Raw genomic sequence first — 24,085 nt, forward strand, 5'->3', positions numbered from 1 at the left:
CTCTCTATCTCCCCCTACCTTCTGGATTTCTGGTTGTCTCTATTCAATAAATAAAGATAATAAAAAATTTTAAAGATTAGTAAGTAAGTCAGGAGACAAATGTGTAAACACATCAGGCAGGTATGAGGACTGATAGAAAAGTAAGGGTAAAAAAATGTTAAAAAGAGACTTTTGAGTTAAATTGATCAAATGGGGATATTCAGTAATCCAATGCAATCTAAATGTTTATCTTAAATGTATATAATGCTAAAATTCTTTAAAAGACTCACTGATGGGGCAAAAATTCTGAACATTAAAAAAGTATAACCTAGTATTATATAGCATATAGTTGGGCTGTCATATTGCAGTACATTAGTATGCCCACTCATGTGTGACAGGTTTTCTTGTACTCTCTTTTTCTAATTTAGACTTTATGTAGAGATTCAGCAAGATTTTTTTTTTTTTGTTATGAGATCCTAAAGGAAAACAAAGTGCATACTGATTCCTGAACGAAATAGCCAATTTACACATTACCCAACTGCTTGCTTTGCAGGGCTTTCTAAATTGTGCTATTTTGGTTGAAATTCAGTTTGAACCCGAATAACATCTATTTCCAAAGGAAGTGTTCATCAGAGGTGCCGTATTTTTGTAGCTAAAAATAATTTCGATTTATCCACAGTTCAGTCACAGTATGAGCACTGTGATAGTGATTCCAGTTCCTCCTATTTGACTCAGGCATGTCTAGGTAATACAAAATATCAAAGGTCTATTATGCTGGTGTTTTTCAAAAAGTTTAGAGACTTTTCTTCATAAATGATTGTATCAGTTGACCTGAAAGGTGGAAAACTAGCTGAAAATTATAAGTCTTTATCATTTAAGTAAAGAAACTGAAACCAAAAGTAACTAACTTTGATCACAGAGCAATTCCATAGTCATATCTTTACGAAATAGGATTTTGATATTTTTGTTTGTGCATTAGATCAAAAGATTTTCTGATAAATATGTGGCCTTTTTTAAAAAAATCAAATTCCCTTTGAGGTAGTAGACATGACTAAGACTAAATTTAGCATAGCCATCCTACTAAATGAATAGAATCATTCATAGCATTTTAAGAATTATGTTACAGCTATTGAAAAATGGACCTCAAAATTAATTTAGTCTTGAATTAATGTTATCAGCTCTTAAGTATATACTAGGTCACTATATTCTTTCTAGATAGGTGTGGTTAGACTAGTTTTTTAAAGAATGCATTTTTATTTATTTTTTTGTTGTTGTTATTGATGCCATCGTTGTTGGATAGGACAGAGAGAAATGGAGAGGGGAAGACAGAGAGGGGAAGAGAAAGATAGACACCTGCAGACCTGCTTCACCACCTGTGAAGAGACTCCCCTGCAGGTGGGCAGCCAGAGGCTAGAACCGGGATCCTAACGCCGGTCCTTGTGCTTTGTGCCATTTGCGGTTAACCTACTGCGCTACCGCCCGACTCCCTGGTTAGACTAGTTTTTAAATACAGTAAAGTGTAAGCATAACTATCTTAGAGTCAATTAAAATTATAAATGAAATAATGAATATGACAAATTAGGAACAGCTTTCTTGCATGCATATGACAGATATACATGTATGCAAAATGTATTAATTATAAATGCGCAATTTGCATTGAATAAGCATAATTTTCATAGATTTCTTTATACTAATAATAATTTATTAGTGGAATCCACATGAATATAATGTTTCCTTACACTTTCAGTGTTTTATTTTTAACCTTCTTTCTCTCTTTCTTTCTCTTTGGGTTGACCCCACCCCATCTTTGCTTTCAGGGTTATTATTGGGGTTCAGTGCCAGCACTACAAATTCACTGCTCCTAGTGGTCAACCTCCCCACACACATAATTTTTGTTTCTATTTTGTTCAGTAGGACAGAGAGGGAGATAGACACTTGCATATCTGCTACAGGTTGGGGTGTGGGGGCTCAGACCCAGGTCCTTGTGTGCTTAACCAGTTGTGCCACTACCCAGAACCACTCCCTTTTTTTACTCTCTCTATAAAAATTGGTCTTAAAGACCAAATGTGCATCACCTCTATATCAGAAAGCAATGGATTTTCTCAATCTATGTTTCAAATTTCTACGGGGAGAAACAGAATATCCCAACTTTGTATCAGCTAGTGCTTTTAAAGATTTTTAAAAATATTTATTTATTATTTATTCCCTTTTGTTGCCCTTTTTGTTTTATTGTTGTAGTCATGATTGATGTCGTTGTTGTTGGATAGGACAGAGAGAAATGGAGAGAGGAGGGGAACACAGAGAGGAGGAGAGAAAGATAGATAACTGCAGACCCACTTCACTGCTTGTGAAGCGTCTCCTCTGCAGGTGGGGAGCAGGGGGGCTCAAACCAGGATCCTTATGCCGGTCCTTGCAGCTTTGCGCCACCTGCACTTAACCCGCTGCACTACCGCCCGACTCCAGCACTAGGGTTTCTTAAGGTGGCTAAAGTCACATAGGAAAACAATCACAAACTGTTTGCAAGACTTGTAAGCACTATGCTGGTTATCTTTGGGAGGTGGGAGGCTGGGAATATGGAACTTTGGTGGGTAGGTGTGGTGTGGAACCATACATTGTAATCTCACAATCTTGTAATAAGCTATTAATAACAAATTTAAAAATCACAACCATAAGCAGACAACTCCTGGAAGGGACAAGAGAGAGGAAAGCTATGAATTGCAGAAAAATTGTAGTCAATCTCATAATGTACCACCGTGCTGTGTTCTGCATATAGTAGTACTTTGAACACAGATAGAAGTATGCATATATAGGAACTGTCTGTTCTTAGAAATAGTGAAAAATAGTTCTCTGCATAATTTCTCCTTTTAGTCATAGGATTATAAGATGCAATGATTTGAGGCTAAAATTCGAATGCTTGTGAAATGGAATAGCTATCAAAATGATTGATAGAACATCTAGATTAATTATGGAGTAGATGCCAACCACTCATATTTCCTGAACTGCTGCATCACTCTTTCAATTGAGCTTTAGGACTTTGGATGATCTATCATTAGGATTTAGAATGTGTTAAAGAAAGTAATTCTATTATAAATAAAGACATGTTTCTAGTCTATCTCTTAGATATTTAATACTACTAAGATATTAACCTTACCAAGATAACTGTGATTGCTACATATAATTTCCAATTTCCAATAGAAATTCATGTGTAAGCATCTCAAAAGAGGCAACCTTTTATCCTATTGGTCTTTGTTACTTTCAAATGATTAATACAGTGATGTGAGTTTTAAAATAACAATCATAAATATTAAAGCAAAAATCTTATCAGATTATTTTTAACATAAACTCCTATGATAACTTATAGTTCAAGGGGGGGCAGGCAGTGGTTCACCTGATTAAACACACACATCGCAGTGCTCAAGGACCCAGGTTCAAACCCCTGGTCCCCACCTGGTCCCAGGTTCAAACCCTTGGTCCCCACCTGCAGGGGGGAAAGCTTCATGAATAGTAAAGCAGAGATGCAGTTGTCTCTCTTGTCATTTTTCCTATTTTCCCCTCCCCTCTCAATTTCTCTCTGATTTTATCCAATAAAAAATAAAGAAACATAAAAAGATAGTGTGCTGCTTTATTTAAAAATAACTTACAATTCAACTTTTTTATTAGAAAGCTGAGAAGTAAAATTGATGCTAGTCAGTGAAAACCTCTAGCATCTCTTCTTAAATATCCATTAGCCCCACATCCAGGTGATTTTGTATTTCTATTTCAGTTTTGTCAGTGTACATTTATATGGTGTTAGAGTGGGTCTAATTTTCCTTGTAAAAAATGCTAATTATAAATAGTAACAATGTAAATATAAAGTAGTTATTTAGAATATATATGAGGTAGCATATACACTTTTTTAAATTTTGTATTATCTTTATTTATTTATTGGATAGACAGCCATAAATTGAGGGGGAAGAGTGAGATAGGTAGATAGATAGATAGATAGATAGATAGATAGATGGATAGAGAGAGAGAGAGAGAGAGAGAGAGAGAGAGACCTGCCGTGCTGATTCACCACTTTTGAAGCTTTCACCCTGCAGGTGGGGACTGGGGGCTTGAACCCACATCCTTGCATGCTGTAATGTGTGTGCTTAACCAGGTGTGCCACTGCTTGGCTCCCTAACCATATACATGTTTCAAATCTTAATTGAACATGTATTTTTGAATGTTGATGAGAGCCATGCTGGGTATTCCATTTTATTAAATATATGCTAACAAAAAATGATTTGTTTGCTATAAAATATCATGGGAGGGAAAAATAGATATCATTTAGAATATTCTGTTTATGCAAAAAGTTGATGAATTCTATGACTAATTATCAAAATATCTTGCCCTAGCTACTGAAATATATATAAAGCTTAAGAGAAGAGAATAAGGCTAAGTGATATTTACTAACTAGACATGTGTTGAGACTAAAAATGGCTGTTAATTCAATATTAAGTATGATTAAAGTGGAATGGAGGATTTTAAATTCCAAGTATAAAACAATTTTGATATTAATTTTCATAGTATACATAGTTGGCTATTCAAACAACACATTGCATTAGTAAATTTTGGTGGGAGACTATACAGAAGTCATTTTAAAGAATTCTTTGAGTTATATATGAAAATGTCTATGTTCTGACTTTTTGTCTACAGATAATCAAATAATATGTGTGTTAGAAGGAAATTACAGTCAAAAAAGGACTAATAGAAAACTGGGAAAGGATGGAGAACTATATAAACTACGCTACTAAGTGGATTTATTAATAGCAAAACTTCTAATATGCACATTAATAACTCTTACCTGATTAAATAAGTTAAATATTTAAAAGTTTTGGAGACTGGTTTGAATCATTAAACCATACATCACAAATACTTATAAAAATATCTGATATTGCAAGGTGTAAACATTTTTTGTTAATTTCTGTTTTAAAAATTTAGAATTTATACTTGTTTATAAAGATAAAGGGTGGTCTGGGAGGTAGCTCAGTGGATAAAACATTGAGCTCTCAAGCATGAGGTTCTGAGTTGAACCCCCAGCAGCACATGTACTCTCTCTCTCTCTCTCTTTCTCTATTTCTCTCTCTTCTCTAAGAATAAATAAAAATCTTCTAAAAAGAGGGAGGGATAAAGGCAACTGCACATGGTTTCAAATTCCATTATGCAACCTCCACAGGCCATTTCTGTCTTCCCAGAGGCCCTTATTAGTTAAAATGTATCTGTGAGGTTCTCTCTGTGTAACCAAAGCCAAAATAAGGTAACAATGTGACTGCCTCTAGGGAGAGGTTATCATATCCAGACTACAAACTTGACCTAGTGCAGGCATTTTGTTTAGACTCCTCAATCCTGGAGTGTCTCTTTCAGTTTTAACTAGGAAAAGGGACAGAAATGCATATATGATTGATTACTTGATTATAGTATGCCCTAGAGCACAATTTTAAAATCTCTGTTTAAAATGAACACTGATATACAGCCTGAACAGGAATCTCGAACTTGGAGTTGAACATTGTATTCACCCTGGACAAAGTGGGGAACCAGGTGGTCAGAGTTATCCTACAGTAGGCTAAGTTGATGATGTCATGGGAATGACATTGTAAGATAACTGGAAAAACACAAGATGCAGAAAATGACTGTAAGAATTAAATCAGACTTGTGTGAGATCACAGAGGTTCCTGCTTCTCATGTAGCATAGTTTTGTTGTGATAATAAGAATATTAGAAATGGTCTGTAAAAATCTGATTCATCAAAATGAATTTAATAATCTAAGGAATGAAAGTCTTTTGAATAACCATTAAGCTGTCTCCCTAGTCCTCTTTCTATGATTTAACAGTCTCTCCATACAGTGGTTAGTTTGGGTTTCTAATAATATTGTTTTCTACAGAAATTTATTTTCTCTGAAAGCTTTAACAATTTTATTTTAGGGGGCCAGGTGGTGGTGCATCTTGCTAAGCACTCACATTACAGTGCCTGGCTTCAAGCCCCTAGTGCCACCCTGCAGGGGGAAAGCTTTAAAGTGGTGAAACAGGGCTGCAGGTGTCTCTGTCTCTCTCCCTCTTTATCTCTCCCTCCCCTCTCAATTTCTCTCTGTCTCTAACAATAAATAAATGAAAACATTTAAAAAAGAAAAAAATATATTTTTCAAAAATCCTAATCTTCCATTTCAAACTCTTCAGAAGCTCATCCTTATGTCACATGTTTCGTAATTATAATTAGAGTCAGGACATGGGATTTTTTTCCCCACACTGTTTTTTTGTCCATCTTGGACTAGATGAGTAACCAAATTAAGATCATGCTGAGCACTAGGGAAAAGAACTAATTAAGAGAGAGAGGGAGGGAGGGAGAGACAGAGAAAATTATTTTTAATTATTTAATTAACTTATTTATTTATATTCGACAGTAACTACAATAGTTTGTACATGCATAACATTTTCTCATTTTCCGTATAACAGTACAGCCCCCACTAGGTCCTCCATCATCCTTTTTGGAACTGTATTCTCCCACCCACCCCAGAGTCTTTTACTTTGGTGCAATACGCCAACTCCAGTTCTGGTTCTACTTTCATTTTCTCTTCTGATTTTGCTTTTCAACTCCTGCCTGAGAGTAAGATCATCCCATACTCATCCTTCTGTTTCTGACTTATTTCACTTAGCATGATTTTTTCAAGCTCCATCCAAGATTGGCTGAAAACGGCAAAGTCACCATTTTTTATATCTGAGTAGTATTCCATTGTGTATATATACCACAACTTGCTCAGCCACTCATCTATTGTTGGACACCTGGGTTACTTCCAGGTTTTGGCTATTACAAATTGTGCTGCGAAGAACATATGTGTACACAGATCTTTTTGGGTGGATGTGTTGGGTTCCTTAGGATATATCCCCAGGAGAGGAATTGCAGGATCATAGGGTAGGTCCATTTCTAGCCTTCTGAGATTTCTCCAGACTGTTCTCCACAGAGTTTGGATCAATTGACATTCCCACCATCAGTGCAGGAGGCTTCCTTTGACCCCCACAACCTCTCCAGCATTTACTTCTGCTTGCTACCTTTTCTGTTGTGTAACATTCTCACAGGATTGAAGTGATATCTCATTGCTGTCTTTATTTGCATTTGTCTGACAATCAAAGACTTGGAGCATTTTTTCATGTGTTTCTTGGCCTTACTGGTCTAACATCCAAGTCCTTGATCCATTTAAAATTTACTTTTGTATTTGGTGAAATATAGTGCTTCAGTTTCATTCTTCTGTGTGTTTCAACCCATTTTTTCAAACACCATTTGTTGAAGAGACTCTGCTCTGCTTTCCCCATTTACTAGTCTGGGTACCTTTGTGAAAGATTAGATGCCCATAGTTGTGGGGACTTCCTTATGGGCTCTCAATTCTATTCCACTGGTCCGTGTGTCTATTCATGTTCCAGTACCAAGCAGTTTTGATGACAATGGCCCTATAATATAATTTGAGATCTGGGGGTGTGATGCCTCCAGTTCTGTTCTTTCTTCTCAAGATTGTTTTGGCAATTCTAGGTCTTTTCTGGCTCCAGATAAAAATTTGTAGCATTTGGTCTATTCTCCAAAAAATGTGGTTGGGATCTTGATGGGGATAGCATTAAATTTGTAGATGGCTCTGGGTATTATATTCATTTTGATGATGTTAATTCTTCCAACCCATGAACATGGAATATCTTTCCACTTCTTTGTGTCTTTTTCAATTTCCTTGAGTAGTGACTCATAATTTTCAGTATACAAGTCTTTCACTTCTTTGGTTAGGTTTATTCCTAGATATTTTATTGTTTTTGTTGCTATAGTAAGATGAATTTATTTCTGTATTTCATCTTTTTCTAACTTAGTGTTTGCATAGTGGAATGCTACTGACTTTTGAATGTTAATTTTGTAGCCTGACACATTACTATACTTCCTGATGATTTCCAAAAGCTTCTTGCTGGATTCCTTAGGTTTTTCTATGTATGCTATCATGTCATCTGCAAATAGGGAGAGTTTAACTTCTCTTTCAATCTGTATTCCTTTAATTCCTTGTTCCTGCCTGCCTGATTCCTTTGGCAAGAACTTCCAAGACTATGTTTAATAGTGGACAGCCCTGTCTAGTACCTGATCTGAGGGGAACTGCTTCCAGTTTTTTACCATTGAGCATGATGGCCTGAAGGTTTGCTTTATATAGACTCCACTATCTTCCATCTACTCCCATTTTTTGTAGTGTTTTGATCATAAAGGGATGTTGTATTTTGTCAAAGGCTTTCTCTGCATCTACTGATATGATCATGTGGTTTTTGTTCTTGACTTTATTGATGTGGTGGATCATGTTGGTTGATTTACATATATTATACCAACCTTTCATCCCTGGGATAAACCCCACTTGGTCAGAATTGCTGGGCTGAGCTTCACGGACGGGAGACAGAGACGACCAGGGACTCATGGCTGAGTGGTACACAGTTCAGTCTTTATTTATGTGGAACGCAGCACAATCTAAGCTATCTCTAATAACAATCTTGTCCTTCTCTATCCTGAGGCCGAAGAGTCAGGTCCAAAAAGGATGTACATAGGATAGGGGGTGGGGAGAAAGAAAAAGCGTGAACCAGTGAGGATTAAACCAATGTCCTGGAGGCAGGGGGGTGCTCAGTCAACAGTGGCTATGCAAACAGAATACAGTGTTAAGCAGGGGGGGATCAAACCAATGAAACAGAAGAGGTCTTAGAAGCAGAATCCAGAAGCATACCAACACAGAATGAACAATCTTTTTAATATACTGCTGTATCTGGTTGGCTAGAATTTTGTTCAATATTTTAGCACCTATGTTCATCAGAGATATTAGTCTGTAGTTTTCTGTTTTGGTTGCGTCCCTGTCTGATTTTGGTATCAAAGTGATGTTGGCTTCATAGAAGCTGGAAGGGAGTATTCCAGTGTTTTCAATCTCTGGAAGATTTTCAAAAGTAGAGGTATTAGTTCTTCTTTGAAGGTTTTGTAGAATTTATTTGTAAAACCATCTGGTCCAGGACTTTTATTCTTGAGAAGGTTTTTGATGAAGTTTCAATTTCATTAGCTGTGATGGGCCTATTCATATTATATAGTTCCTTTTTATTTAGTTTCAGAAGTTCATAGGTATCTAGGAAATTGTTCATTTCTTCAAAGTTCTCTAGCTTGGTGGCATATTGTTGTTCATAGAAGTCTCACATGATATGTTGAATTTCTGTGGTTGTTGTGATAGCTCCTCTTTCATTTACAATCTGATTTATTTGGGTCTTCTCCTTTCTTTGTTTTGTGAATCTGGCTAAAAGTTTGTTGATTTTGTAATGATAGAGATTTAAGATAGTTTGTGATCCTTTCCATCCTTTCGCTATGAGTCTTTGTTTGTATTGTTGAGTTAGGTGGGTTTCCTGTAGACAGCATGTTGTTGGGTTGTGTTTTCTGATCCATCTTCTACTCTGTGCTTTTGAATATGTGAATTCAGGCCATTGACATTTATTGATATCAAAGATTGAAGATATTTTAATGCCATTCTTGTAGATTTTTAGAGTGTTCTGATATATGGCAAATTTATGGTGGTCTGACTGTTTATAGGAGACCTTTCAAAACTTTTTCAGGGCAGGGTTGGTGATAATTGATTCTTTCAACTGTTGCTTGTCTGAGAAGGTTTTTATGCCTCCATCTATTCTGAATGGCAGTCTAGCAGGAAACAGTAGTGTTGGTTGAAAGCCTTTCTCACTGAGCACTCAATAAGATATCTTGCCATTCTCTTTTTGTAGTGTTTGTGTGGAGAAGTCTGCTGCTAATCTTATAGGTTTTCCTCTGGAGGTGACTCTTTGTTTTTCTCTTGCAGCCTTTAGGATCCTTTATTTATCCTTATTCCTTCCCATTCTAAATATGATGTGTCTTGGTGTCTTTAAGTCCAGGTTAATTCTGTTTGGGACCCTCTGGGCTTCTTGAACCTTTATGTCTATTATGTTGTCTATATTAGAGAAGTTCTCAGCTATTATATCCTGAAGAATACTTTCTTCCCCTCCCTCTCTTTATTCCTCTGGTAAACCAATAAGGCGTATATTATTTCTTTTGAAGTCATCCCATAGGTCTCTGTGACTGTTTTCATTATCTCTTAATCTCTTTTTGAGATCTCTTACTTATTCTTTAATTGTCTCTAATTTGTCCTCAATCTTGCTAATTCTGTCTTCAGCCTCATTTATTCTATTCTCTCTCCCCTCTACTGTTTTCTGGAGTTCATCTATTTTGTTACCTTGTTCTGATACTGTTTTAGCTTGTTCAATTAGTTGTGTTCTTAGCTCAGCTATTTCAGCTTTCAGCTCTCTAATAACCTTGAGATAATTAGTGTTTTCTTCCAGAGTCTCATTTGCAGTTTCTGCATTTCTGATAACAGTTCTTTCAAACTCTTTACTCACTCCTGTGATTATTTCCTTAACTAGTGTTTGGATGTTGACCTCCTTATTTTGTCCTTCAATGTTTGGGGGGCTTTTAGCTGGGCTCTTGTCCCAGATCATTTCTCCAATATTTTTTCTTGTTGGTTTAACCATTCTATATAGTATGTTATTAGGTCCCTCTCTCAGTACCATTCAAAGTACTGCTCACTCTTACCTGGATTGACTTGTGTCTAAGTAAGGTACTTAAAAAGTTCACAGTTTTGGAAATTAACAGTTGTTTCAATGTTATTTTAATCCTTGAGTTGGAGCACAGTGCCTTCAAGCCTCTTGTGTTCTTTTTCTTTCCTGTAGGCTATGGGATCCTGAGGGTTTTTAAACTATAAGTAGGCTTCTTAGCTTAATCCTTCAATCCTGACCAAGAGATAAAGCAGGGTGTGGGTGAGATAATACAGTGGTTATGCAAAGGGACTCTCACACCCCAAGTATCCAAAGCTTATGTCTCAATTCAGCTTCTCTGCCAAGCTGGGCAGCACTGCTGGGTCCTGTGAGTTTCTGAGGCAACTATTCACTATGTTCTTATAAGGAGAACAACATGGGAAGGCTCCCACCACACAGCCCTATTGCTAGGCCACCAAGGTTTAGATCTTCTCCTGTGTTTCCTGGTTAGTTCTCTGTCCTTAGATGTCAGCACAGGGCATCCCCCCTACTGCTTCAGCCTCTGAGGGCAATAGCAATGGAGACTCACAGTTGCATTTGGTGATTCTTAGGGGAGTCCTCTCCTCCCTTCAGCTGTCTTTTTGTTGGTAAAACAGACTGGAGGTGGTTCCTCAACTGGTAAACTGCTGGACTGTTATTAGCCACTTAATCTTTCCCTAGGCTCCTCTCTGTCCATGAGCCACATATATTTGCACTTACAGGTGGTTTTCTGGGTTCCTGAAGTCTAGTCCTGCCTTGTTGAGATCCCAGATGATCTTCTTTGTATTTCTAGTTGACTAGGGAGAGGAGAGGAGTGGAGAGAAACACAACTGCTGCTGCTTCATAGCCCTGCCTCCTGGAGAAAGAATTTACTTGACTATTCTCTCTCTCTCTCTTTCTTTCTCTCTCTTTGCCTCCAGAGTTATCTCTGGGGCTCAGTGCCTGCACTATGAATCCACTGCTCCTAGAGGCCATTTTTTTTCCCTTTTTGTTGCCCTTGTTGTTATTGCTGTTGTTACTGGATAGAATGGAGAGCAATCGAGAAAGGAGGGGAAGACAGAAAGGGGAGAGAGAAAGACAGACACCTGCAGACCTGCTTCACAATCTGTGGAGACTCTCTCACTCCACTACCACCACCACCACCCCCCCGCAGGTGGGAAGTGAGGGAGGGTTGAGGGTGGACTGAGATCCCTGTGCTTCACACCATGTGCACTTAACCCACTGCACTACTGCATGGCCTCCATTACTCTACATTCTTAAGTATGTGTGACATCTTGAGGTAATGAATGGGATAGAATTCCGTGTCAAGATGTGGGGTTGGAATCTCATAGGACAAGAAGATGGCATTGCACAACAAAAGTTTTAGTGTGCATGTTAGAATCCCAGAGTTCTTCTGTCTTAGTTTAATAGTTATGATACCATATAAAGCAGTATGGCAATATACTCAGCCATTTTAACTCTGTTGCATATATACAGGAAGCATGCATGCTGTTACTAAATTTCTCTCATTGTTTTTCTGATATCAGTCTGTTACTCACTTGATTATTTCCTAGCTAATAAGTATTGAGAAGGTTAGGGAATGGTTTCCTTTGTGTCTGCATAAATCAAGGATATACACCAGTATTTCCTATTTTACTCCCTATTTTTTTAACTTTAAAAATATTAATTAGGTAATTAGTTAATTTGTTGTATAGCGACAGAGAAATTGATAGGTATGGGGGAAGATAGAGAGAATGAGGAACACTTACAGGACTTCTTCACTGTTCATTTATCTTTCCCCTTGCACGCAGACACCAGAGGCTTGAACCTGGGCCCTTGCACATTATAACATGGTCTACTTGGCCATGTATACCACCTCCCAGCATGTCATACTTTTTGCTTATTGTAAGGATTCTCTTTGGAAATCAAAATATCCTACTTCCTTTTTGTATTAATTATATGTTAATTCATTATTATTTTTTACTATTATCTTTATTTATTGGATAGAAACAGCCAGAAATTGAGAGGAAAGGGGGAGACAGAGAGGGAGGGAGAGAGAGAGAGACACATGCAGCACTGCTTCACTACTAGAATAATTTACCCCCTGCAGATGGAGACTAGGAGCTCAAAACAAAGTCCTTGGGCATTGTAACATGTGTACTCAACCAGGTGTGCCTCTACCTGCCCCCAAATATATGTTATTTTTAATCTCATATGTTTTCTTATAGTGTTCTTGTTCTACTTTAATAACAGTTGTTTTATAATTTTAGTATCATTAAATTTACCTAGAGGCCTTGTTAAATCACTGGTTGCTGGGTCCTGCTCTCAGACTTTTAGATTTTATTGTAAGGTCACAGAATTTGCATTTCTTTTTTTAAAAAAGAAACTATATTTATTCATTGGATAGAGACAGCCAGACGGTAGGAGAAGATACAGAGGAAGAGACAGAGAGACACCTGCAGCCCTGCTTCACCATTCACAAAGCTTTCCCCCTGCAGGTGTGACCATGGGCTTGAACCTGGGTCTTTGTGCACTATAATATGTGCACTCAATAGGTGTGCCACCACGCAAGCCCAGAATTTGTAATTCTAACTAGTTTCAAGATGATACTGATATTATGAATCTGGGAATTGCACTTTGGGAAAACCTTTTTTTATAATACATGTACTGAACTAAATCTCAATTCTCCCATTCTATGTTTTTATTGTCATTACAAACTTCAATAAACAGCTTTACTTCTCATTTCAAATTGCACTGACTTTCTTTTATACTCAGTATTTCTGAACTTAGTATCTTTATTTCCATATCTATTGTTATCAGTTTTCATGCAGCTATTTAAACATTTTATAGTATTTACATAGAGCTTCTTGACCTACTGACATCTTATGTATTTTCCTTAAATTAAAATAGTAAATTGTTTGGTATCTTTATACCCTTGAATTCTAAAGTATTCCATAGTGATATAAGCACCAAAAATATCTATTTTTTTTCTTTAATCTGGATTTTTTTTCTAGTTAAAAAAGAGCATTTCAATTAATTTTTCCTCATAACTTCTAAATTGCAGAATGTCTTTTGAGGATATTTTCTCATGCAAAATTTTAATTGCTGTTATATTTAAATGGCATTGGCATATTTGTTCCTCTGTAATTTCCTATAGGTAGGAAATGTTGTACAGTTCCACTGCAAAAAAGGACACCTTCTTCAAGGGTCTACAACGCGGACTTGCCTGCCTGACCTCACATGGAGTGGGATTCAGCCTGAATGCATCCGTAAGTAACATATCATAGGAAAGAATGTATCTTCCAATTATGAAAATAAAATTTTATGTAACAGGTGTATCATATTCCTTTTTAAAAGACACCTCATAGTAATTAGATACTTCATAGTAGACTTAGATTCATTGATGACCTATATTTAGTGTATCATGATTTAAACAGCAAAGCAACTTCTGTTATTGTAAAACTTCTAAGAATTTCCAACCTATGCATATTAAAGGGATTAGGAAGGAATAAAGACAGACTGCCTGTGCTTATCATTAGCAAAATTTCCCTCATTAAAATTTATTTTATAGGGGCTGGGCAGCAGAACACTCAGGAGAATGTGTTTGTTACAATGCACAGGATTGGGTTCAAGAGCTTGGTCCCACCTGCAAGGGGGAAGAGTCAAGAGCAGGGAATCAGTAGTGCATCTCTCTCTCTCTCTCTCTCTCTCTCCCTCCCTCCCTCCTTCCTAACACCACCTCCCATTTTAATTTCTATTTCTACATAAACCAAATAAATACTAACAATCCACTTACAAATTTCAAATCTACTCCCTCCACAATAAAATATTTTTTAGAGAGTCAGGCAGTAGCACAGCAGGATAAGCGCACATGGCGCGAAACCTAAGGACAAGTGTAAGGATACTGGTTCGAGCCCCAGGCTCCCCACCACAGGGGAGTCACTTCACAGGTGGTGAAGCAGGTCTGCAGGTGTTTATCTTTCTCTCCCCCTCTCTGACTTCCCCTCCTCTCTCCATTTCTCTCTGTCCTATCCAATAACGACGACATCAATAACAACAACAATAATAGCTACAACAATAAAACAGCAAGGGCAACAAAAGGGAATAAATAAACAATAAATATTTTAAAAATGTAAAAAAATATTTAAAAAAAATTTCTTTTTATTGCCACCAAGGTTATCACTGGGGCTTGTTTCTAATATTATGAACCCACTGCTCCAGATGGCCACTTTTTTCCATTCTATTATACTTGATAGGATGGAGAGAAACTGAGAGGGGAGGGAAGACAGAAAGGGAAAGAGACCTACAGTCCTGCTTCACTGCTTATGAAGCACCACCCCTCCCCTGCAGATGGGGAATGTGTGGTTTGAACCTGGGTCCTTGCACGTGGTAGTATGTGTCCTTGGCTGGGTATGCCGTTACCTGGCCCCCTATAAAATACTTTCTAGTTGATCCAGGAGAGGAGAAGAGAAGAGGGGAGGAGAAGGGAGGGGAGGGGAGGGGAGGAGAGGAAAGGAGAGGAGAGGAAAGAAGAGGAGAGGAGAGGAGAGGAAAGAAGAGGAGAGGAGAGGAGAGGAAAGAAGAGGAGAGGAGAGGAGAGGAGAGGAAAGAAGAGAGGAGAGGAGAGGAGAGGAGAGTTGAGGAAAGAAGAGGAGAGGAGAGGAGAGGAGGGGAGAGGAGAGGAGAGGAAAGAAGAGGAGAGGAGAGGAGAGGAGAGGAGAGGAGAGTTGAGGAAAGAAGAGGAGAGGAGAGGAGAGGAGAGGAGAGGAGAGGAGGGGAGAGGAGAGGAAAGAAGAGGAGAGGAGAGGAGAGGAAAGAAGAGGAGAGGAGAGGAGAGGAGAGGGGAGGGGAGGGGAGGGGAGGGGAGAGGAGAGGGGAGGAGAGGAGAGGAAACACATCTGCTGGTGCTCCTAGCCCCGCCTCCAGAAGTCTCCCAAATACTTTCTAAAAGATCAAAATATAACAAAGTCCTAATATTCATAGAAACTTTATAGATTGGTGGGGTGATATAAATGTATAAGTTGAATTTACCTTACTAAGTCTTTTCCCTTTCACTTCATCTATTAACATCTACCAGTGTGTAGAGGTTACTTGGAAATGCTGCTCTATGAAGCCAATGTCGTACGTGTGTGTGTGTGTGTGTGTGTGTGTGTGTGTGTGTGTGTGTGTGTGTCTGTGTTGATGAATCTGCCTTGAATCATTAGAATGACTATTTACAGATATATTTACATGAAGGCATTGGCAAACCTCTAAACATATACCCTGATTGGGCTTTCACAACTGTCCTTAAATATCTATAAGAAACTGATATCATTTTTGCTTCTCATAGCCCACAGCTGTAAACAGCCAGAAACTCCTGCCCATGCAAACGTCGTAGGAATGGACCTTCCATCCCATGGGTATACGCTAATTTATACCTGCCAGCCTGGCTTCTTCTTAGCAGGTGGGACAGAACATCGAGTGTGTAGATCTGATAATACCTGGACTGGAAAAGTTCCTGTTTGTGAAGGTCAGTTTTTGTCATAGAAAAATTGCAACAAAGATATTGTACTATCTTAGCCTCCTCAGACACTGAAGATGGAAAAACAACTCTAATTAGCTGAGACATAAGGGTAATTGGTTGACTAATCCCAAGGGCAAGAGTGATAGTAACACTTCTAGATCCAGAGGCAAAGAAATGTTTTGCAGGCCATTTTATTGCTTCTTTTTACATATTCTGTTTCTGCTTTGCCTTTCCCCTGCTCCTAGCTCTTCTTTGTGGTAGGTGTATTCATTTTGCAGGGTTGTGCTTCTGCAATCTGAATAACTTTAATGAACAATAACAACAAGTATTCTTTCATGGTTTTAAAGGTCAGAAGTCCATAAGTCATAGACATTTACCTTCTGAAGATTCTGGAAAAGAAACATTCCTGCAGCTAGGAAGATAGCTCAGTATGCATTATTTTGCCATGCACACAAACCAAGTTCAGGTCCCTTGTACACAACATAAGAGTAACATGTCACTGGAATTGGCTTCAGTGCTGTGGTGTGTCTTACTCTGTTTGCCTGTATTTCCCATTCTCCTTTTCTCACTGAGAAGTAGAGTTGGCACAGTAAAATTATAGATATGTGAGATCCAGAAGACACTAAAAAGAAAAAGGAGACAATAAACAAAATTAAAAGAAACAGTCCTTACCTGTTTCTTCTTTTTTGTCTGTTGTCCTCTGGGATTCACTACTCAGGACTAACTTTTCCAAATGAACAGAGATGGAGAGGAGGGAGGCAAATATACCACAGCACCAGAAGCTTCCTCAGGAATGGTAGGGACCAGATTCTCCAAGTGTACATAGTCTCCCACATGACAAAATGAGTTCACTGTGCTGATGAACCATCTTGTTGGCCCTTCCTTACATAAGTGTCTAACTTATGCTGGCTTTCAGCTACTCTTTGCCTCTTTTGACTCATAACAGTCACTCCAGTTTTTCTTTCAGAAGTCCTCTTGTGACCCCCCCCACCATATACCTTATTATTTTATTCATTATTCATTTATTTTTTGATAGGATAAAGTGAAATTGAGAAGTTAGGAGGAGACAGTGAGGGAGAGACACCTTGCAGAACTCCTTCAACACTTGTGAAGTTTCTGCCCTTCAGGTGGAGACTAAAGGATTGAACCTGAGTCCTTGTGCCTGTTAACATATGCACTTAACTGAGTGTGCTGCCGCCCAGATCCATCAATGTGCCTTTTTTATTGTAGAAATATATACTATGTGAGATTTTATTCTATTTATTTATTCATTTTTGGCTAGAGAAAGAAAGCAAGGCAACATTCTGGCAGATGGAGTAAATGGGTGGGTCTTAAGCCTGCAAATCCTGATGTCTAGCGCAGAAACACCTCCTGAGCCCTAAGATTTTATTCTTTTGTTTGTTTATAGGTCACTGTATTTTTCTCCTCTCTAGTTCTTTCGTCTGCCCTTCCTCCATTGGAGTATATTCTCAATAAAAACAGATTCTATCCTTGGTGCATTTAACTGTAATTTTAGCATCCAGATTTGTGCCTTATATAGGAAAGCTATTCAACAATTTATTATTATTATTATTATTTTGCTTTATTGTGGCCAGGATATGGTGTACCTGGTTAAGTACACAGATTGCAGTGAACAAGGACCCAAGTTCAAACCACTGTTTTCGACCTGCAGGGGGGAAATATTTATGAGTGGAGAAGCAGGGCTGCAGCTGTCTCTCTGTCTCCCTCTATACCTCCCCCTCCCCTCTCAATTTCTCTCTGTCTCTATCCAGTACAAATTACTGTTTAAAAAAGACACTACTTGCTACTGGTCTTACAGATTTCTAGCCTCAACCAGCATCCCACACGACTTCCTTAGTTTGGGACAACCTTTGGTTCAACTTAAAATGCAGTAATTTTAAGTTATTTGAATCTACTCACAGTCTTGTAAAAACCATGAGCTACCTTACAGATCATTGTACATAAGCATCAACTCTGCCCTAGTTATTAAATCTTTTTTTTTGCAACAAGAACATACACTTAACCTTAATTTTCCAGGTTAGAATCAGATGTTTCCATTTTAGTTTATTCTTTAAAATAAAAAGAAACTGACAAAAACAAACTTTTGCTCCATTGGAATCTAATAGATGTGAATACTGAAGTTGTTCACTATAGAATAAAAATACTGATATGATGGACATTTTGAAAAAAATGATATCTCAGAAAAAAAACTGATAACACATTAGTCATATTGTGTGTATGCTGTTAATCATGTTAACCTTTGTAAACATTTCACTTTGTTTTTATAGCTGGCTCAAAATTACTGGTGAAGGATCCTCGGCCTGCACTAGGGACACCCAGCCCAAAGCTAAGTGGTTCGTAATTTAACTTGTTTTTATATATATATCATGATTTCTAAAAGTACCCTTGACAAAGTAAGCATCTATTTAGAAAACAGTATACATTCCAGTATGAGGAAGTTACACATTTGCCTATTTAGAATTTGATATTTGATTAATTTGTATTAAAAATGTTTAAATTTTCCAATATTTCAAAATATCACTTTAAAATATTTCTATAAAATTTCTCTTTTAAAAGTATCTATATGACAGGGCCAGCTGGTGGTATACCTGATTGAGTGCACGCATTATACATTATAGTGCACAAAGATCTGGTTTCAAGCCTTCTGTCCCCACCTGCAGGGAGAAGTTTCAGAAAGAGTGAAGCAGTCCCCACCTGCAGGTGGTAAAGCATCATGAGTGGTGAAGCAGAGCTGTAGGTGTCTCTCCTCTGTCTATTTCTCTCTCTACCTCCCCCTCCCATTCTCAATTTATCTCTGTCTCTATCCAATACTAAATAAATAAAAATTAAAAAAGAGTGAAGCAGTGTTGTGAGTCTTTCTCTCCCCTCCTCTTCTCTCCTTCTCCCCTTCCTCTCAATTTCTCTGACTTTTCCAAGATAAAGAAAATATAACAGTATCAATGTACAACTATAAAATAATGATAATGTCTAATTAAAATATTCAGATAAAATTATGTTACATACTTTTTTCAGTATATAGTTTTGTAGAAGAACCAAATATACTTAGTATCAGAGTAAAAGTTTGGGAGCTTCTAAAGCTTTCTATGCTTATTTACAGTTATTTGACCTAAAGTAAATTTAAAAATCTTGAGTAGTCATTACAACCTTAGATTTGAAGTCTTACAACCTTGACATAATCCAATCTTATACACTCACTGCATTCTGATTTTTAAGTTATTTTATATATCTGAGTCACCATTTTCTTATCTAGGCAAAAGAAATAAAAAAAAAAGATGATAAATGAAACACATGGAAATAAAGTTCTTAGCCCAATTGTAATTGTCCAGTGTAGGAGAACATCTTTATTGTTTGCATGGTATGATTAAAAAAAAAAAAAACTGCCAATACAGTTAAAGACCTAGTTTTGAAAAGAGACTTGAAAAGACTTTATCCAACTGTATTAAACAAAACACATTGCAGAATCTAATTTTAGTTGGGTTCAAAAGAACTTAATGTATATGCTACAAAGTTGAAGTATTACACAAAACTCATAGATACTGATTTATTCTGCACTCACTATATGGACAGACTATTATTATGGCAGATATTCACAAAATCCATTGGCTGGCCCACTCTACCCTTATTTTTACATTAAAGAAAGAGAGGAAAGAAAAGATTTTTAAAGGTAAAAAATATCTCAGAATATACTTACCAATGCAAAGAGATGTTATTACTCTCAATTTTCCAGATACTACTACTAGAATACCTTTCTTCCTCATTCCTTCTCTTTTCTCTATAATTAAGAACCCATTCGGTCCCAAATTCCTGCTGTTTCTAAGCAAGGTAATTTAGCTTATCATTTCCCAAGGAAACCTGACTCTGGTTACTCACTCTCTTTCTTACTTTAGCTAAAATATATCTAAGATGCTTACCAAAGCAAAAACTTTTTATCCAGTCATTATCAGTTGTTGTTTTTTTTTTTTTTGGTAAGTTTCTACTACACACATGAAATGTAGCTTTGTAGACTGTGGTTTGAGAAAGGAATACCTCCAGAAGAATAACTTGCCTTCTGACAGTGTCAAAACTGTGGATTTTTATGCCTACCTAATAAACAGTAGTATAATATACTGGAAGACCCACACTTTCACTAGTTTATCTGCATAATAAAAATAATTTAATAATAAATACATCAATTAGTACTTAGATAAACACTTCAAAATAGTATTAATTAAAATTTTATATGGCATTTAATTACTATTTTATTTATTTAGTGGTTAGAGAGAGACAGATATTGAAAGAGAAAGGGGAGAAGAAGGGAGGCGGAGAGAGAGAGAGAGAGAGCTACAGCACTGCTTCACCACTTCTAAAGTTTTTTTTCCCAGCATGTGGAAACCAGGGATTGAACCCAGGTTCTTGCATATGTGCAATAAACTGAGTGCTGCCAGGCCCCTTCATTTAGACTTCTTTTTATATTATTTTATTTTTCTGGTAAGTTAACTATTTACAGTACAGTTCTTGGCACATGGGTACAATTTCTCATCTCATCAAAGTAGGTGTCTGCAAAATACTCTTATTCCCAGATTGGGTTCATCATCTTGTACCAGGAACTGAAAGTCCTCCCTCCCCTTGGCCCCTTCTTTGCCCTTCTTCTCCAGATTTCTTTGCTTTGGTGCAGTGCACCACTAGTTCAAGTTTTACTTTGTGTTTCTTCTTTCTTTTTTCTTAAATTATGCCCATGAGTGAGATAATCCCATAGTCAACCTTCCCTTTCTGGCTCATCTCATTTTAATATGATGCCTTCAAGCTCCAAGAGAGGAGGGGAAGACAGAGAGGAGGAAAGAAAGATAGACAGCTGCAGACCTGCTTCACTGCCTGTGAAGCGACTTCCCTGCAGGTGAGGAGCTGGGGGCTCGAATCGGGATCCTTACACTGGTACTTGCACTTTGTGCCAAGTGTTCTTAATCTGCTGTGCTATCACCTAACTCCCAAATTCATTATTCTTAATAGCTGAATGTATTCTATTGTATATAAAGACCACATCTATCTCAGTCATTCATCTGTTGTTGGACATGTAGGTTGCTTTCAAGTTTAGGCTATTACAAATGGTGTTGCTATGAACATAGGCATACACAGATGTCTTTGAATGGATGTGCTTGATTCCTTAAGATATATCCCTAGGAAATGAACTGCTAGGTCATAAGAGAAGTCCATTTCTAGCTTTCTGAGACTTTTCCAGAGGGGTTGGACCTATTTACTTCCCCATCAACAGTATAAAAGGGTTCTTTTGGGGCCAGGTGGTGGAGCACCTGGTTGAGTGCATGTTACAGTGAGCAGGGCCTGGATTAGAGCCCCCCCCCCCAGTCCCCACCTGCAGGGGGAAAGCTTTGTGAGTAGTGAAGCAGTGCTCTGTTGTTCTTCCTCTCTATGACCCCCCCTTTCTTCCTGATTTCTGACTGCCTCTATCCAGTAAAGCAATAAAAAGATAACTAAAAGAAAGTTTCTTTCACTGCCATAATCTTACAACATTTGTGTTACTGAGCTTTCTAATGTATTCTCAAAGTGTGAAGTGGTATCTCATTGTTGTCATTCTATACATTTCTCTGATAATCAGTGACTTGGAACATTTTTTCATACATCTGTTAGTCCTTTGTATTTCTTCTTTGGTGCATATTCTGTCCATTCCTCTCTGCACTTTTGGATGTTTGTTGTTGTTGTTGAATTTGGTGAGCTGTTCGTATATTTTGATTATTACCCTTTTAGATGATGTATGGCATAAAAGGACTTCCCATTCTGTAAGCAGTCTCTCTGTTTGGGTGGTGATTTATTTCGCTCTGCAGATCTTTTTCCAGTACTATTCGTTAATTTTGTTTGCCTTGCAAGTAGATGTGAGTCTTTGAAAATGCCTATAAAACTTCAATTGAAAAGAGTTTTGTCAAAGTTTTCCTCTAAATATTTGGTGGTTTCTGGTTTAACATTCAAATCCTTGATCCATATGGAGTTTACTTTTATTCATGATGAGAGGAGTTGATTCACTTTCATGCCATGTCTCAGCTCAATTTTCCCAACACCATTAATTGAATGAACTTGCATTTCTCCATTTAATATTGTGGACCCTCTTATCAGATAATAGATGTCTATAAGTGTGGGGATTGTTTCTGGACTCTAAGTTCTATTCCATTGTTCACTATATCTATTTGTGTTTCAGTATCAGGCAATTTTGATTATAATGGCTTTATAATCATATTTATATGACTATAGTTATCATTGTAGTTAAAGTAATCATAATTATAATCAAACTTAAATTCTTAGTCTGAGATCTGGGAGTGTGATGCCTCCAGTCTTAGTTTTTTCTCAAGATTGATTTGATGATTGTTGGTGTTTTTTGGTTCCAGATAAACTTTTGTAGTATTTGTTCTATTCTGTTGAAGAAATTTGGTGGGACCTCCATGAGGATTGTATTAAATATCTACATGGCTCTGGGCATAATAAATATTTTGTTTATGTTATATATTTCAATCCAGAAACATGGGATCTCTTTCTATTTCTTTGAATAGTAACTCAAAATTTTAGGTGTGCAATTTTTTCACTTCTTTTATTAGGATTATGCCTAGATATCTGATTGTTTTTGCTGCTATAGTATGGGGGATTGGTTTTTTAATTTCTTCTTCTGACTTTCTTTTTGTGTATAAGAATGTCACTGATTTTTGCACATTAGTTTTGCAACCTGCCCTCTTATAATATATTAGCTAATGATTTCAAGGATCTCCCTACTGAATTTTTTAGGATTTTCTATGTAGACATCATATCACCTTTAAATAATAGCAGTTTTAATCCCTCTCCTCTAGCCTGTCCCTTTAATTCCTTTCTCTTATCTAGTTGCTCTGGCTAGGACTTCCAATGCTATATTGATTAATAATGGGACTAGTGGGCATCTTTTGCTAGTATCTGTTATATGTGGAAATACTTGTCAATTTCTCATGATTGAGTATAGTGCTGGCTTTAAGTTTGCTATATAGAGTCAACTAAATTTAGGAACTCATTTTTTTTTTGTGTGTTTGATCATGAAAGGGTGTTAGATCCTATAAAGGCTTTCTCTGCTTCTACTGAAATAATTATGTGACTTTTTTCCCTTTTGTTGGTGTAGTGGATTGCATTTATTGATTTATGTATATTAAACTAGGCTTGCCTCCTTGGGATAAATCCCACTTGACCATGATGTACAATGTTTTCCATATAGTGCTGTATCTGGTTGGCTAAAATTTTGTTCAATATCTTAGTTCATCAGAGATATTGGTCTGTAGTTTTATTTATTTATTTATTTATTTATTTTGATGTGTCTCTATTTACTTTTGGTATTAAGGTGAGGTTGGCTTCATGGGAAGTGTTATAAAGTATTTCTGTGTCCTCAGTAGTCTGGAAGAGCTTGGAAAGTCTGGATATTAGCTCTTCCTTAAAGGTTTTATATAACCCACTTGTCAAACCACGCACCTGACAGTGGTGTATCTGGTTAACTGTACATGTTACAATGTGCAGGAACATGAGTTCAAACTCCTGGTCCCATCTGCAGGGGGTAATCTGTAGTAGTGCTGTAGTGCTGTAGGTGTCTCTCTCTCCCTTTCCATATCCCTCTTCACTCTCAATACTCCTCTGTCTCTATCCAAAATGAATAAATAGATAAAAACATTTTATCATTTTTATAAAACCATCTAGACCTGGAATTTTACTGTTGGGAAGGTTTATGATGATTGTTTAAATTTCTGCGGCTGTAATTGGACTATTCATGTTTTCTAGTACCTCCTAGTTTAGTTTTAGGAGGTAAGATATTTCTAAAAAAACTTTCTCGGGAGTTGGGCGGTAGCACAGCGGGTTAAGCGCATGTGGCACGCAAAGCGCAAGGACTGGTGTAAGGATCCTGATTCAAGCCCCCAGCTCCCCACCTGCAGGGGAGTCGATTTACAAGTGTTAAAGCAGGTCTGCAGGTGTCTTATCTTTCTCTCCCCCTCTGTCTTCCCTTCCTCTCTCTATTTCT

The 24,085-nt window shown here is 37.3% G+C and overlaps 1 protein-coding gene across 1 annotated transcript in view; it reads left to right on the plus strand.

The window, feature by feature from the left end:
- CSMD3 (CUB and Sushi multiple domains 3) overlaps nt 1–24,085 on the plus strand; it is a 1,712,448-nt gene that overhangs the window by 1,670,053 nt on the left and 18,310 nt on the right. The window contains exons 64-66 of the mRNA XM_060195764.1: nt 13,711–13,822; nt 15,883–16,062; nt 18,345–18,410. Coding sequence (XP_060051747.1) covers nt 13,711–13,822; nt 15,883–16,062; nt 18,345–18,410 — 358 coding nt within the window. The remainder of the gene's footprint in view (nt 1–13,710; nt 13,823–15,882; nt 16,063–18,344; nt 18,411–24,085) is intronic.

Source organism: Erinaceus europaeus, chromosome 1, assembly GCF_950295315.1.
Source record: "Erinaceus europaeus chromosome 1, mEriEur2.1, whole genome shotgun sequence".
In the NCBI taxonomy this organism is placed as follows: Eukaryota; Metazoa; Chordata; class Mammalia; order Eulipotyphla; family Erinaceidae; genus Erinaceus; species Erinaceus europaeus.